Source organism: Macaca mulatta, chromosome X, assembly GCF_049350105.2.
Source record: "Macaca mulatta isolate MMU2019108-1 chromosome X, T2T-MMU8v2.0, whole genome shotgun sequence".
NCBI classification, from domain to species: domain Eukaryota; kingdom Metazoa; phylum Chordata; class Mammalia; order Primates; family Cercopithecidae; genus Macaca; species Macaca mulatta.
Genome location: NC_133426.1, coordinates 53,396,413 through 53,412,812, shown reverse-complemented (window position 1 = coordinate 53,412,812; position 16,400 = coordinate 53,396,413). Strand labels below are relative to the sequence as shown.

At 42.1% G+C, this 16,400-nt stretch overlaps 1 protein-coding gene across 14 annotated transcripts in view; it reads left to right on the top strand.

The window, feature by feature from the left end:
• The window catches only part of HUWE1 (HECT, UBA and WWE domain containing E3 ubiquitin protein ligase 1), a 152,936-nt gene that overhangs the window by 109,552 nt on the left and 26,984 nt on the right, over positions 1–16,400 (top strand). For 8 of the 14 annotated variants that reach the window (NM_001266752.1, XM_077987617.1, XM_028841733.2 and 5 more), the window contains 12 exon segments: positions 311–456; positions 890–956; positions 2,154–2,368; positions 6,497–6,708; positions 7,453–7,635; positions 11,048–11,220; positions 11,575–11,723; positions 12,477–12,552; positions 13,368–13,466; positions 14,053–14,186; positions 14,373–14,541; positions 15,882–16,110. In NM_001266752.1, coding sequence (NP_001253681.1) covers positions 311–456; positions 890–956; positions 2,154–2,368; positions 6,497–6,708; positions 7,453–7,635; positions 11,048–11,220; positions 11,575–11,723; positions 12,477–12,552; positions 13,368–13,466; positions 14,053–14,186; positions 14,373–14,541; positions 15,882–16,110 — 1,852 coding nt within the window. 14 annotated transcript variants of the gene reach the window in all.

Sequence of the window (16,400 nt, the reverse complement as noted above, 5' to 3'; positions counted from 1 at the left end):
GAAATAGTTTAGCTATATAGCTGTGGCAACCATTTATTGACCTACCACTGCATGAGCAATACTGCCAGCTGTGTTCACTTAAGGTTTGTAGTTACAGCTTAGGAAAGTGAGACTAAGTTAATTGCCTGTGATCACAAGACTAGTTTTTGTAATATTAGGGTGAGGCACTCTAACATTATCTATAATATCACCATGTAAACAGTCATAGGCACTTGATGTGAAATTGACCAAGACTACTAGATAGGTATTAACATTGTCCAATTGTAGAAGAGGTTTATTTTGTTTTTGATGGTTGTTACTGTTTTTCTAGCAGATAAATCTGATCCTAAACCTGGGGGTATGACCCAAGAGGTTGGCCAGCTCCTGCAAGACATGGGTGATGATGTATACCAGCAGTACCGGTCACTTACGCGTCAGAGCAGTGACTTTGATACGCAGTCAGGTTTTTCCATTAATGTAAGTCAATTCCAACAGCATTTTATCTTTCTTCTCATTTTTTAATGCCTGTGTATTGAAATGTCTCAGTATTTAGGGCTATCCCAGGGGAATTTCAAAAGTATTAATTTTGATGTATTTGTAAATTATCTGTTGACTACAAAGACAAAATTGGGGTGTCCCTGGAGATTTTTTTTTTTCCTCTCCTAGGATTAGAACTGTTTCCTTAATTTTTTTTCTTTTCCTTTTCCTTCCCCACCTCCCCCTGCAGTCTCCCAGTCACTGTATTTATAATAGCTTCCCACAGATTATAGTATAAAGGTGTAAGGTGGTTAAAAGGTTGGCCAAAGAGAATCTGTGGCATTCCAAGCCAGTACCCTGGGAAGGAGTTCTGCCATTTGCAGGCGGGTGTTTTTGAAATTCATAATAGCTCAGGAGTTTTCTTCTTCTACAGAGTCAGGTCTTTGCTGCAGATGGTGCCTCCACTGAGACTTCCGCATCTGGGACCTCCCAAGGAGAGGGTAATGATTTGCTTTTCTCCCTCCTGTGTTCTTATTCCTTAGGAAAACAACTTGAAAAAACTATGGGTGTCCTGTGCAGGGGGGAGGAGAATACATACTTAATTATTAACGTTTACTTGTCTAAGTGAACTTTCTCAGGTGAGCTCAGTGTTCTGTAAATAAAGAGTCTCCATATGATAAAGTTAAAGGAACTATAAGTTAACCAACCTAGTAATGGTTGCTATGGTAACATATTTTAGTTTTAACTTTTTAAATCACCCTATAGTTATTTTGGGGGCTTCTAAAAGCTGACTTATAGAGATTTTGTGCCAGTGATACTATTCTAGCTACATGCTTTACGTGGTGGATTCCCGCCTTCCAGCAGTGTTAACAGAGCCCGTTGACTACTCACCATGAACTAGAAAAATGTCACGTGGAAGTAAGTCTAATGAGACCCTTAAAGAGCTGCTTCTCCTTATATAGGAAAGGTCTTTGTGATCCAAATTAGGAGACATTTTGTTTAAAATCATACTAGTTCCTGGAGATAAATTTAAAAGGCTAATATTAGTGAAATATTGGTTAACTCATTTTACTGGGTGTACTGGCCATATGTAGTGTATAGTATGGATGATGGTGCTGATTCAAGAGAAGCATTGCCCACTATGTGGCAGACTATATTGGACACCAAAATGGATCAGATTTGTTCCCTGTACTTAAAGAACTTTGTCTAGTGACTGAGACCTGCAAGAGTTATAATGCAAGATAACTGCCAGAATGAAGGCATACTTGGATAAGGTATGATGGACACGTAAAGTATCTCACAATGTGTCTAGATGAGAAAGGAAAGCATTTATGGAGGAGGTCAGCATTTGAGCTGAACTAGATAAAAGTGTGCCAGGCAGACGTAAGGGAAGAAAGAAATAAGGGAGTAAGACGTGTTTGAAGAACTGTTAGTAGAGTATTTCTGGAGTATGTAAAAGGAGAGAAATGGAGGGAGATGCACAAATAGTTGGGCAAAGCATCCCTGTTGTACTGTAACCACATACGTCTGAGACCTGAGTTATCCTGGTTCTCTGCTCTTCCACTGCAGTGTCACAAGAGCATTCAGTTTGTACAAGTAGCTTAAAGAGGAGGAGAAATAGCATTCTTTCCATCTAAGACTTGATTTTGCCAGTGTTCCAGTGTGGAATTGAACCGGTGTTTGACTTTTCTCAACAGCTTCAACTCCAGAGGAGTCTCGAGATGGGAAGAAAGATAAAGAAGGGGACCGGGCCTCTGAGGAAGGCAAACAGAAAGGCAAGGGCAGCAAACCTTTAATGCCTACCTCCACTATCCTTCGTCTTCTGGCAGAGTTGGTGAGGTCCTATGTTGGTATTGCTACCCTGATTGCCAACTACAGCTACACTGTGGGCCAGTCTGAACTGATCAAAGAGGTAATATTTCCAACTTCTACTTAAGATGTTATACTGTACTTCCATCATTTGGGTACCGCCTGTGTCAGACACTGCTGGGAAGCTGTGCATGCTAAGTGCTAACCCCAGTAATGAGTGAGAAGAGGCATCTTAAGACATGCAAGGCCAGGTGCGGTGGCTCACGCCTGTAATCCCAGCACTTTGGGAGGCTGAAGCAGGCGGATCACCTGAGGTCAGGAGTTCGAGACCAGCCTGGCCAACATGGCAAAACCCCGTCTCTAGTCAAAATACAAAAAAAAATTAGCCAGGCATGGTGGCGGGCACCTGTAATTCCAGCCATTCGAGAGGCTGAGGTAGGGGAATCACTTGAACCCAGGAGGCGCAGAGATTGCAGTGAGCCAAGGTTGCACCGTCGCACTCCTGCCTGGGTGACAAGAGTGAAACTCTGTGGCAAAAGAAACTTCAAAGAGCTAGGCCTTTTTTCATCAGGTTCACTGAGAGAGTTAATGAGATTTGTTCTATTGAAAGTCCCTTGTTCTGCATTGTGGAGATTGAAGAGGGAAGACTGCAGTCAGAGAGACCAGTTAGGAATCTGATTGAGTAATCTAGTAATGTATGATCTTGGTGAAGTTGGAGGAAAATGAGTGAGTTGAAGAAACATTTTTAAGGTACAAATTGACAAGAAATGGGTTTGGAAGATGAAGAAGGAAAAACTCAAGGATGTTTCTTGATTTGTGGGGTTTTTTTTATTGCTTTTATGGGTTGGCATCTAACAAGAAAATAGAAGGGGAGGGGAAGGTTTGAAGAGAAAATGTGGAGTTTTGAGAGGTATCTGTGGGGCATCTAAGTAAAAGTGTCTAAAGGACAGTTGAATAAACCTTATAAATAAGAATGTAGGTGTTTATCTTCCAGATGTACTCACACATGTGCAAAGACACCAGATGTGGTAGCAGTATTGGTAATAAAAATATAGGAAAAGCCTAAATGTTCATTAGTAGAGCTGTGGAAAAGAATGAAGTGTCCTGATGCGGGATTATCCTCAGGTTAGATTTTTTTAAGTTGAGTGGGCCACTTTGAGAAACTATATCATGTTCCCACATATGTAAAATGGGTGCCCAGATATTTTTTCCCATAAGGGTGTCTTGTTTTGTGGATCACATTGTAATTTTATAGTTAGTAAGTGGCAAAAGGGTCTGAGAGTGAGTAGGGGCACTAGTGTTGCAGTCTTTGAAAGCAGCTGCCATTTTTAAAGCTATTCTTACTTTAATCCAAGTTTAATATACATAGAAAAATACACAAATCTTTAAAATAGTCTATTTTTCCTAGGTAACCACTGGCCAAGTTAAATAAAGCATTACAAGCTCCCCAGAAGCTGCCCTCCTTGTTCTTTAGTGCATTTCCTCCCAACCATTTCACCTTCACTCAACCATTATCTTGAGTTCTAGTGCCATAACTTGGTTTTGTAGTTCATATAAATGGAATCGCATAGAATGTACTCTTTTTTTTTTTTTTTTTTTTTGCCTGGATTCTTTTGCTTAACATACTCGCAAGATTCATTTTGCGTGCAGGTGAAGTTTATTTTCATCTGTATAAAATTCCACTGTGAAATGCACCATGTACCAAAACAAATACATCTTTTACCCATTCTACTGCTAATAAATATTTAGGTAATTTTCCCTTTGGAGCTATCACAAATAGTGCTGCTATGAGCATTCTTATGAATATGTCTGTTGGTGAACTACCCAATTTCTGTTGGGTAGTATATGCTTAAGAGTAAGAATTGCTGAGCTCTAGAGTATGATAGTTGTTCTGCTAATGCCAAAAGTTTTCCGGAGTTGCCAGGTCAGTTTATATTATTACCAGCAGCATATGGGAGATCAACAGTTGGTGTTTTTTCATTTTACCAATTTTAGTGGGTTTGTAGTGGTATTGTATTATAGTTAAAATTTGCATTTCCCTGTTGACCATTTTTTTCATGTCTTTATTGGCCATTTGTTTATTCTCTTTTGGGAAATGTCTGTTCAACTCTTTTATTCTATTTTCTTATTGAGTTTTTTAATGTATTCTGGACATAAGTCCTATAAATACATAAATAGGCTTCTTTTTTTTTTTTTTTTTGAGACAGAGTCTCGCTCTGTTGCTCAGGCTGGACTGCAGTGGGGTGATCTTGGCTCACTGCAAGCTCCGCCTCCCGGGTTCACGCCATTCTCCTGCCTCAGCCTCCCAAGTAGCTGGGACTACAGGTGCGCACCACTGCACCCGGCTAATTTTTTGTATTTTTAGTTGAGACGGGGTTTCACTGTGTTAGCCAGGGTGGTCTCGATCTCCTGACCTCATGATCCGCCCGCCTCTGCCTCCCAAAGTGCTGGGATTACGGGCGTGAGACACCGCGCCCGGCCAGGCTTCCTTTTTTAAAGAGAGTCTCACTTTGTCTCCCAGGCTAGAATGCACAATCATAGCTCACTGCAACGTTGAACTCCTAGGCTCAAGTGATCCTCCCACCTTAGCCTCTCAAGTAGCTGGGACCTATAGGTACATGCTACCATGCCCAGCTAATTTTATTTTTTGAGATCTTGCTATATTGCACGGGCTGGTCTCAAACTTCTGGCCTCAAGTCATCCTCCTGCCTCAGCCTCCCAAAGTGCTAGGATTACAGGCATGAGCCATCACACCTAGCCAGGCTTTATTCCAAAGCTTTAACTCATTTATGCCAGTTGTATTCATAATGTATAATAGTATTACTTGTGGATTAAGACATTTAATTACAAATTTATTAAGTATCTGCCTAATATGTGTCCAGTGACCTACCAGTACTGGGTACTGGTAAGTGCTTTATAAATACTTTGTTAATCCTCACCTCCACACTGCAAGGTTGTTGATACTGATCTCTTTAATAGAGGAGAGTAACTTGCCTGGGACCATACTAGAGTAGCAGAGCTAAAATTGGAAGCTAGGGCTGTGATTCTAAAGCTAAGTCCTTTCTATGTGGTTATTCAGAAAACAGTTTTAACTTTGTATGTATTCACCACTGGGAAATTAATGGTTATTTCTAATTGTTTTGTTTTAACAAGGTCACTTTATTCAGTTTCCCAGACTTGAATTATTCAATGCATTTTCTTTATTGAGGTAAAAGTTACAAATCAAACATTTTAAAGTGTACTGTTGAGTGGCATTTAGTACATTCACAGTGTTGTGCAACTGTCACCTATCTAGTTCCAAAATATTCAGTGTATTTTCATCCAAAATTTGCTTGAATGACAACAGAATTTGTTTCTAAGATATGGAATTGTCTAGGCAGGAATTATAGTTAGAGAAAAAAGAAGAGTCTGACTTAATTTCCGTCCTCTATTGAGCCTTTTTCGTTATTTTAAATAACCTTGCATTAAATATTTTTGCATATTAGTTTCTGTGACTTTGCTGTCTCTTGCTCAGCTCTTACCAGCTTCTATTGTAGCACAGGGTCCTGGGCACATTGTGTCAGTAAATAATTTCAATTTAATTGAACACTGAAGGGTTTATACCACTTAATTAGGAATCAAGGTTTGAATCCTTAGCCTTTGACTAAATTCGTTTGTGCAAGCCACTTTTTTAGGAGGCTTCAGATTACTGCTTATCAGATGAGAAAATACTTACCTATTTATAGATTTGCTGTAAGTAGTTCTATTAAATAACACATGTAAAAATATTTTAAGATAGGTGCAATAGCACATACCTGTAGTCTCAGCTACTTGGGAGGCTGAGGTGTGAGAACAAACGCCCAGGAGTTTGAGGCTGTGGTGTGAGATGATCATGCCTATGAATAGCCACTGTACTCTGGCCTGGGCAATCTAGTGAGACCTCATCTCCTTAAAAACATTTTAATAAAAATAAAGTTTTTTAAAAATGGTTTTAAAAATACATGACATCTACATAACAGTGTATAAGCTGTGTAGTGGGAAATGGGTGGCGTTTGGAAGTTTTCTGAAATCCGGATTTGCTCCTTACTTGCTTGTATCTTTGAGCCTTGGCTTCTTCATCTATAAAGTGGACATCATAATCACTCATTGGGTGACTTAAGGAAATACTATGTGTGTGTGTATCTTTGGTCCTGTGCAAATGATATGGCATAATTGTGCTTTTAAGTAAATGTCATGATTCATGACTTTTCAGGACTGCAGTGTGCTAGCTTTTGTCCTGGACCACCTGCTCCCACATACCCAGAATGCAGAAGACAAGGACACCCCTGCCCTGGCCCGCCTGTTCCTCGCAAGCCTGGCTGCAGCAGGGAGTGGCACAGATGCCCAGGTGGCCCTAGTGAATGAAGTAAAAGCAGCCCTGGGACGGGCACTGGCTATGGCTGAGAGTACAGAGAAGCATGCCAGGTAAGATTCATACCTGATCCAGGTCTAATAGCCAAGAACATCCCCTTACTCTTTTCTTAGTCCATGGGTGGTTTTGCATTTGAACAAAACTTCTTGTCATACTGGCATCATACACTCTGGTCCGCTCAAATAGTTCTGGTGCTTGAAAATACCCAGAGCACTGATTACCATTAGAGTAAGTGGGTAAACATAGAGAAAACAAAGGGAAATGTTAAGTGTATTTTTAGGGTCTTCAAGGAAGTTGAGCAGGTTATTTGATCTTATATTTTAAATTTTATTTAAAATGGGGGCTGAGCGCAGTGGCTCACGTCTGTAATCCCAGCACTTTGGGAGGCCAAGGCTGGTGGATTGCTTGAGCCCAGGAGTAGGAGTTGAAGACCAGCCTGGGCAACATGGCGAAACCCCATCTCTACAAAAAATTAGCTGGGCATAGTGGCACCTGCCCGTAGTCCCAGCTACTTGGGAGGCTGAGGTGGAAGTGTCACTTCAGCCCAGGAGTCGGAGGTTGCAGTGAGCCAAGATTTCACACACTGTACTCCACCCTGGGCTACAGAGTGAGACCCTGTCTAAAAAAGAGAAAATGAATGCTATCACCTAGGGAGTGTGTTTTCACCTGTTTGTTTAGATGTTATTTCCAGAAGGAAGCACAGAAGTTACAGGAGGGTTATCTGAGGCTATTTTGTAAAGACTTGGCCTGAGAAATGGCTATATTCATATGATAGAGATGTCAAACTTCTCTCCCAGGCTTCAGGCAGTAATGTGTATCATCAGTACTATCATGGAGTCCTGCCCCTCCACCTCCAGCTTCTACAGCAGTGCCACAGCGAAGACCCAGCACAATGGCATGAACAACATCATTCGGCTCTTCCTGAAGAAGGGACTGGTTAATGACCTGGCTAGAGTACCTCACAGCTTAGATTTGTCCAGGTAAAATCATGCCCCAGCCCCAGGCTTTCCTTCTCTTCAGCCTCACTATGTGAAGGATGTGGAGGTAGCTGGTGTGGTGCGAAAACTTTGGGTACAAGTGGGAGACCCGAGTCTTTCTTATTGTGGCTTTTAGCACTTGTCTTTCTTAAAGCCTTGATTCTTACTTGCTATAAACTCAAGAGTTGAACTATTAGTGACTTTTTTTTTCAAGTTTCCCCCATTTTAATTAAAAATAACCACTTATTAGATTATATGTATATTATAAGAAATAACAGATGAGTAAAAATAAGAAGTATTCCTACCACCCAGATACCATAATGACCTTATTGGTTTATTATTCAGTGTTTTTCTTTGCATGCATAAATAATGTATTTTTTACTAAAATGATATTATATGATACATGCTATTGTGTTGGGGGAAATTTGGGGCATTTTCGTTTTTATTTTCAGTTACCGATCACTTCCTTGCTATGAAAATAAATTTCATCCTACCTGATGCCCAAATCCATAATTAAGCATTTTTCTCCAAACCAGAATCCAATTAAGGACTTGTTTTACATCTGGCTATGTCTTCTGAATCTCTCTTATTCTAATACAAATTTTTTTTTAAATTATTTCGATCTTTATTTTGTTTTTGTTTTTCATGATTCTAGCTTGTTGAAGCGACCATGTTTTTGCCTTCTAAATTTGGTGCAGTTGCTTCCTTGCAGTGTAGTTTAACTTGATCCTTTACTTCCTGTTATTTTCTGTAAACTTCTAGTTAGATCTAGAGGCTTTAGAGGCTTATTGAAGCAGTTTAAACATTTTGGGCTGAAATGTGTAGCCTAGGTAATGTATAGCTCATATTGTATTGTGGGAGACACATCTCCCATGGTAATTGCACTTTTTATTCTTAATAGAAAGTCATCTCTGTTGTTATTTTGGCACTTTACAGATGTCTGCACTGTCAATCATATACCTAAATAATAGCCTTAACATCAGTTGATAATTCTTGCCTGGGTCAGTTATTTGAGGCTTATGAATAACAGCTTTCTAATTTCTCATTTCGAATACATTATTAACTGGCATTTTTCTGTGTTAGCCCCAAAGGGAATGTCTGGTTGTGCTAAAATACAAGTTCTATTAGGCAGTATAAAAACTTAATTTCTTAATTTTTTTCTATTTACATTTGAGATTCAAATGTAGGTTTTTTTCTGGCTTTCTGTTTTTTAAGTCTATTATGGACTCAACTTTTCATTGTTTTTTGTTTTGTTTTCTTTTTAAACTGGTGATTGAATTTATTTGGATCATTGCAGTCACTTTTTCATGCTCAATTATTATACCTTTGACCTATATGACCCCTTCAAGATGACTAAATTGTCGTTTTGCTACAAACATATCAATTTTTTGAAACATTTATAAATCTCAAACTCACAGTACTGTAATGAACACCGTATGTCTACCTAGATTAACCACTGCTGAACATTTTGCTTTATTTCTTCCCTTTCTGTCCTTTCAGGAGCTGAATCATTTGAAATTAGTTGCAAACAGTATAAATCTTTACCTCTGAGTACTTGATCATCTGTCTCCTAAGAACAGACATTTCCTTGTATGGCTACAGTTCCATTGTCATATCCAAGAAATTTACCAATAATATAATAATACTAAATTTATATAATTTTATATTGACATACTTCCAGTTATTTCAATTATGTCTTTGTACTCTGGGGGAGAGTGTTTTGATCCAGGCTTCAGTGAGTTATCACATGTTGCATTTGGTTGTCACATTTTTCTTTTTTATGACATTTTCCTGTTTTGATGAATCCAGGCTTGATGTCTTATAGAACATCTCACAGTCTACATTGGTGTAATTGCTCCCTTAATGGTTAGGGTCAGGTTAAACACTTTTGGCAAAAATACTACATGGGTTATATTTGCCCTTCTCACATCACTTCAGGAGACAGGTAAATACTACTTGGTCCCATTACTTGTGATGCCTAATTTGATCACAGCTGAGGCTGTTGGACACTTGAACCTAGGAGTTCGAGGCTAACCTGGGCAACATAGTGGGACCCTGTCTCTGCAAAAAATACAATAATTAGCTGGGCGTGTATGCCTGTAGTCCCAGCTACTTGGGAGGCTAAGGTGGGAGGGTGGTTTCTGTTAGATTTCCACTTTGCAATGAATAATTCCATTACTATCATTATTCTTTCTGATACTCACTGGGCCTGTGGTAATGATCCCATTAATTTTTTCTCCCCATTTTTGTTGTTGTTTTTCCTCTTAATAGAAACGGTGTCACTATGTTGCTCAGGCTAGGCTCAAGCAATCCTCCCATCTCAGCCTCCCACAGTGCTGGGATTACAGGTGTGAGCCATCACACCCAGCTGTCCCATTAATTTTTGAAAGCTTTTTGGCACAATATACCTTCCTTGCCCTATTCCTGGGATCACTTGTTCTGATGAGTCTTGGTTACTTTTAGTGTGATATGGTATCAGAGACTGCTATCTTGGTACTAGTGGGTATACACACACACACACACACACACACATACATATATACATACATAGGCTCACACATAGATGCACACATAAAGCAGATAAAAGCAGAGCTGCTCTTGTTTTAGTGGGCACCTAGTTGGTCTCACACACCTTATTACACTTAGAAATCACACCACACCTTCAACTGCAGCCCGTTGTACTTTTATTTAACTCTAGGAAGCCCTACAGAGTGTAATTTCAAATTCACAGAACTTCAAACTGTTATCAGCTGGGCGAGGAGGGCAGGTTGCCTGAGCTCATGAGTTCGAGACCAGCATGAGCAACATGGCGAAACCCCATCTCTACAAAAAAGTAGAAAAATTAGATGGTCATGGTGGCTCACGCCCGTAGTCCAGCAACTTGGGAACCTGAGGTGGGAGGATCACTTGAGCCTGGGAGGTGGAGGTTGCAGTGAGCCGAGATCATGCCACTGCACTCCAGCCTGGGTGACACAGCGAGACCCTGTCTCCAAAATAAAGGAAGGAAAGAACTTTTATCATGTTCCTTCCTTTGAGCTCTTAGGGTTTGGGGACTAAATGCTGATAGTTTAAAAAAAAAAAAAAAAAGAAAAAATCCTGAGTACGTCTGAGAAGTGCCTTGCTTGCATGTGGTCATCCAGAATACATTCTGACTTCCAGTCAAGAATTTTTTACTTATGTCCTTTCCATGGCCCCATGAAATATGGCATTGATTTAACTCTTGCTTTTAGGTTGGGTCCCTTAAAGACATTTAAGTCAGATTTTTTTTTTTCTAAACAAAAGTAGAATGTTAGCTGTATGACCTTATGCCCCTTTTCTCTTAGTAGATTCCATTGTAAGAAGCTTAGTGTCACTTAGAAGATAGATACCTAGTATTTCTGTGCTCAGTCCATCTCTTTACCTTCCCTTATCTCAGTCCCAACATGGCCAACACAGTCAATGCTGCTCTGAAGCCTTTGGAAACACTTTCCCGGATTGTGAACCAGCCCAGTAGCCTTTTTGGCAGTAAGAGTGCTTCTAGCAAGAACAAGTCTGAGCAGGATGCCCAAGGAGCCTCTCAAGATTCCAATAGCAACCAGCAGGACCCAGGTAGGGAATCAGAGCCAATGGACTGGAGAGCTGGAGGGGTGGGAGTAGTTGTTTTATGGGCCTGGGATCACAAAACTGTTCTGGCTTGGTGGTGTTTCCCTGGGAACTTGCTGGCCTTCCAGAGATCTGTCATAGTGGCGTGGGAATCTGCCCCACAAAGAATTCCTTCAAAATGCAGCCTTGTTTGGCTATCCTCACACGTAGCCTTGTCTTTTCCTTTGTCACCCATTCGTTTATTCTTTGAGAACTTGTAAACTTGCCCAAGGAAGGGACCTTATTGTCTTTGCGCTTGCCTCGTGGTGCCCAGCACATAGGCACTCTTTGATTATTTTGCTGGTTGGTTGATTGTTTCAGGCGAGCCTGGGGAAGCAGAAGTGCAGGAGGAGGATCATGATGTCACTCAGACAGAGGTGGCAGATGGGGATATCATGGATGGGGAGGCTGAAACCGACTCAGTGGTGATTGCTGGGCAGCCTGAGGTGCTCAGTTCACAAGAGATGCAGGTAGGGAGGCAGATCACCCAGCATTTCCCTGTTGCGGCGCTGAATCAAACCCTTGCCAGGTGGTGTGGGTGGGTGAGTACTTTAGATCCTTGCCTCAATGCTGGCTGCTTTGCAGAGGAGCATGGGTGGTGATATGCTTAGTAGATGCTCAGTAAATGTGTTTGTATTGTATTAAAAGAGGGGTGGGGGCAGGGTCAGGATGCCATGTACTATGAAATGATGAAGATCCCAACCAGAAAACAGGCACAGGTGAAATGTTGAAGTAGAAAGCTGGCCTGAGACCGTTGGGCCCAGGGTCTTTGATTTACTTTGGCTCTGGTTATTAATGGAAGCTCCTTAACACCACCTTCTACCTATAGCACCAGCTCTTGCTGGAGCATTAAAACAGCAGTCTTCTAAAGACCCTAAAGGAAAGCATTGTACTTTCTGGAGCTGGTAGCATTGGGTAAGAAATTGGGCCTGTGGTCCTAAGCTGCTGGCTTTAAAGAGATCTATTATGTCTTCCTGGACAGTATAAAGACAACCCAGTATCAGATAACTGGGATGGACCCATTTGAAGGACAGTCTGATTGTGGATTGGCAGCACGTGGTAGTTTCTGTGCTAATTAGCACCGAATGTGTGGTTTCATGTAACATCCTCTGTCACATGTTATCCTAGAAATGTATGCTCCTTTGCTGGCCTTTTTTAGGGTTTCAGTGCTAGCACAATGATAGACTTGTGTGCATCCATATATATGTTCTATTTCTCTCCAGGTTGAGAATGAGCTGGAGGACCTGATAGATGAGTTGCTTGAGAGGGATGGCGGATCTGGGAACAGTACAATTATAGGTGAGAGCCCCAGAACTGAGTATAGCCTCTTCCTTTGCCTCAGTCTCTCTTGGGAGGACCCTTTTTCTCATCATCTGCTTGCTCAGCTCTGCCTAAGGGCTCATAGCCAACCTAGATCGCTGCTTGTCTTGATGTTGACGGTCTTACAGATGAGAAATTCACAAGACATCTACAGGCCTGTGGCAGTCTGAAGTGTTGCCTATGTGGGGGAGGTGGTGGGAGTGGCCATTGATACAGATGTTACATCAAGCACATCAAAAGAGTGTTTATTCATGGAGGCCTAGAGGAGGCTGTAGGGTGAGAAAGCGCTTCCTTTCAGTTCTTCAATGAAGTCCAGGGGCTTTCTGCCCCTGAGTCTCAGTAGTGTAAAAAGAATGATCATTCCCTGAGGGTGGCCCTTTATAAATCTCAGAGGGAAAATGGCAAAGGTACCCTACTGTCACCTGGCTCTGAGGGTGTATGTGTTACTTGTTTTTACTTTGTTGATCGAGGAAATCAAAGGATAAATGGAAGTAGACATGTATTCTTAAGTGTTACAAAGCTTTTTCACACCCAGTATCCTCTGTGGTTTCACAATTAGTGGGATTGGCAGGGCAGATGTAATCATCCCGTTTTACAGATGAGGAAACTGAGACTCTGACAGGTAAAGTGACTGGCCAAGCTCACCTAGCTATCTGACAGCAGACAATCCAGGTCTTCTCCCTCATCCAAAAAAAATGGATATCTGCTAGGTGTACATAGCTACTTTAGACGCACCCAGTCTGGAAAGGGAAGTCCTCTGTTGTTCAGTGAAGGCTCTGCTCTGTAACCTTCAGTGAGCAGAAGTGGAGAGGATGAATCACAAGAGGACGTGCTGATGGATGAAGCTCCTTCCAACCTCAGCCAAGCTTCCACCTTGCAGGCCAACCGAGAAGGTGAGAGTGCCGAGGCCAGAAAGGCCTCCCTTCTTGCCCTGCACGTCTGACAGACACTACACTAGGGTTTTCCTGGAGGCAGCTGCCCACATGTGCAGAATAAGGAAGCATCTTTCTGCATGCGCTGACATACACCATCCACTTTATCCTCAGCCAGTTTTTCAAATAACATGTTACTACTGCTTGCCCAAAGTTTGTCACTTCTTACTTGGTTCGCTTTCTTCTCACCCGCCTGCTATCATCGCTGCAGGTTCCCTCTTGCCAACAGGATATAGTCAGTAGCAAAGTAGGGCTGAAAAGGCAAGGGGGCACCAGCAGACTTGGCCAAGTCCTAGACCATGGCTCCTCAAGCACCACCCTCTAGCCAGCCTCCACATTCAGCCACCCTGCTCAGTGTGTTGATGCATTGATTGGCACTCTCAGGAAATCGGGTCTGGCTCAGTAAGTCTGTACATCACCCCAGATCTGGTTCTTCCTCTCATAGAGTCAGATATCCCATCACCTTCCCACTCAGCCTGCTGGCCTGCACAGTAGCCTGTTTTCTAGCTACTCAGTTTAGTCCTCCAATGTGCTCCCTTTGTTTTAGATTCCATGAATATCCTGGACCCTGAGGATGAGGAGGAGCACACTCAGGAAGAGGACAGCAGTGGCAGTAACGAGGATGAGGATGATAGTCAGGATGAAGAGGAGGAGGAGGAGGAAGATGAGGAAGATGATCAGGTGAGGGGGGACTGCGTTTGGGTTGGTTCAGATGACCTCTTCCATGGGAACATAGAGCTGCAGAAAACCAACAGTCTGGGTTGCTAGCCTCAACGTCTCCCTCCCTCATGTGCACATGTGGCCATGGCACCAGGCTTCAGAAAACCCTTACCTCCAGCAATTCTCCATCTCCTATTTTCCCTTAAGGAGGATGATGAAGGTGAAGAGGGAGATGAAGACGATGACGACGATGGCTCTGAGATGGAATTGGATGAGGATTATCCTGATATGAACGCTTCTCCCTTGGTCCGATTTGAGCGCTTTGACCGGGAGGATGATCTCATCATTGAGTTTGACAACATGTTCTCCAGTGCTAGTAAGATACAGGGGCTCAGCTGGGTTTTCTCTCTTGATTCTTATACCCTTCTCTAGGGTAAGCCAAGCAGTGGACCAAACCGATCTGATACAGACAGCACTTCTTTTCCTATGCTGACTTCCTGGGGCAAGGGATATCTGAATCCATCTGTCTCATTAGTGTATACTTAGGAGAAGGAATAGTGAGAGGCTGCTTTTGTTCCCTTCACCTCAGTAAATAGGCAGCCATTTTAGAGCCTGGACAACTTGATGATTTGCTTGATTAAAAAAAAAAATGAGACCAAGGCTGACTGCACCAGGCACCCATGTGCACACCACAGTGGCAGGGCAATCAATAATCCTTATGTCCATAACACAAGATCTTGAGGATTTGAATGGTCACCTTTGAGCTTGGCATTAGGGAGCAGATTTGAACATACTCACTCTATTCATCCAGGATGCATCTTTTCGGGAGAACGAGTGAATCTCTTCCTCCCCCATCAGCGTCAAAGTTCCCTTTTAGCGTCAAGTTAGAATCAAGTTCTTAGAATCAAGCTGTCTTGATAGGGCAGGTCTTGACAACTTAAATCACAAGCATGATGTAGCAGAAAACACTGAACTATTCTGGTCTGTTATCTTGGCCAATTAATCTCTTACCTCTTTGAGCCTCAGTTTGTCACCTGTAAATGAAAAGTTTGAGAAAAAAAATGGGTTGGATTAGATAACTTTCAAGATAACGTCTGTGATTCTCTTTGCATTTTTGTGATTTTCATCAGTTTCCCTTAGAGTTGAGCCTCTGTCCATTCAGCAAATTGAACAATATTTGAGGAGTGCCTACTGTATCCTAGGTACTAGGGATACAGCAGTAAAGAAGAAAACAGTCCTCGTTCCTCATAGGAGTGGTCTGTTAGGAATTATAGCTAAGCAGGCATTACATTGCAGTATGGTAAGAGAGCACAGAGGTAAAGAGTTATCTAACCCAATCTGTAGAAGTCAGGCTTTACAGAGAAAGTGACATCTTAGGCCAAGAACAGAAGAGCAGGTAAAGAAGCGGGAGAGGAGTCTTCAAGGTGGAGGGAGCAGCATGTATCTGAGGGGCCTAGAAGCATCACTGTGACTGTAGTGTGGAAAATGGATTGGGAGAAGGTACTATTTAGGAGGCTGTTGCAGTATCTAAGTGAGAGATGATGGCATAAGCTATGGTAGTGTCAGTGATTGTAGATGAGTTGTGGGAATGAGGGAGAAAGGACAAAGCTCAGGTTTCCGTGTGAGGAAGTAAGGCCCAGGAGACATGATTCTGCTTGAACAAACATGGAAGAAATTTCTTTTTGACACTGACCCTTTTACATATTGTCCTTGCAGCAGACATCCCCCCATCCCCAGGAAATATCCCTACCACCCATCCACTGATGGTGCGCCATGCAGACCACAGTTCTCTGACACTGGGCAGTGGCTCTTCAACAACTCGTCTCACCCAGGGCATCGGGCGCAGTCAGAGGACCCTAAGGCAGCTGACAGCCAATACTGGCCACACCATTCATGTTCACTACCCTGGGAATCGCCAGCCCAACCCTCCTCTTATACTCCAGAGGTGAGTTACAGAGATCTGTTGGATTCATCGGAGCTCTTGTAAGAATTTTCGCTGTGCTTCAGCGTTGTCTTAACCTTGGGGGAAATAGTCCATCACTTAATGTTCTTGTCACACACACAAATAAAATATTTGTTCCATTTCTTTGTGGATTACATGTGCAACCTTTTGGGGAGTGCAGCCTTTTGGGGAATACCAAATTATGTCAATAGTTCTGTGCATGTATTTAGCAATTATTAAGTGTCTCCTGCCAAGCACTTAACACTTTAGATAGAGACGGGACAAGAGCCCTG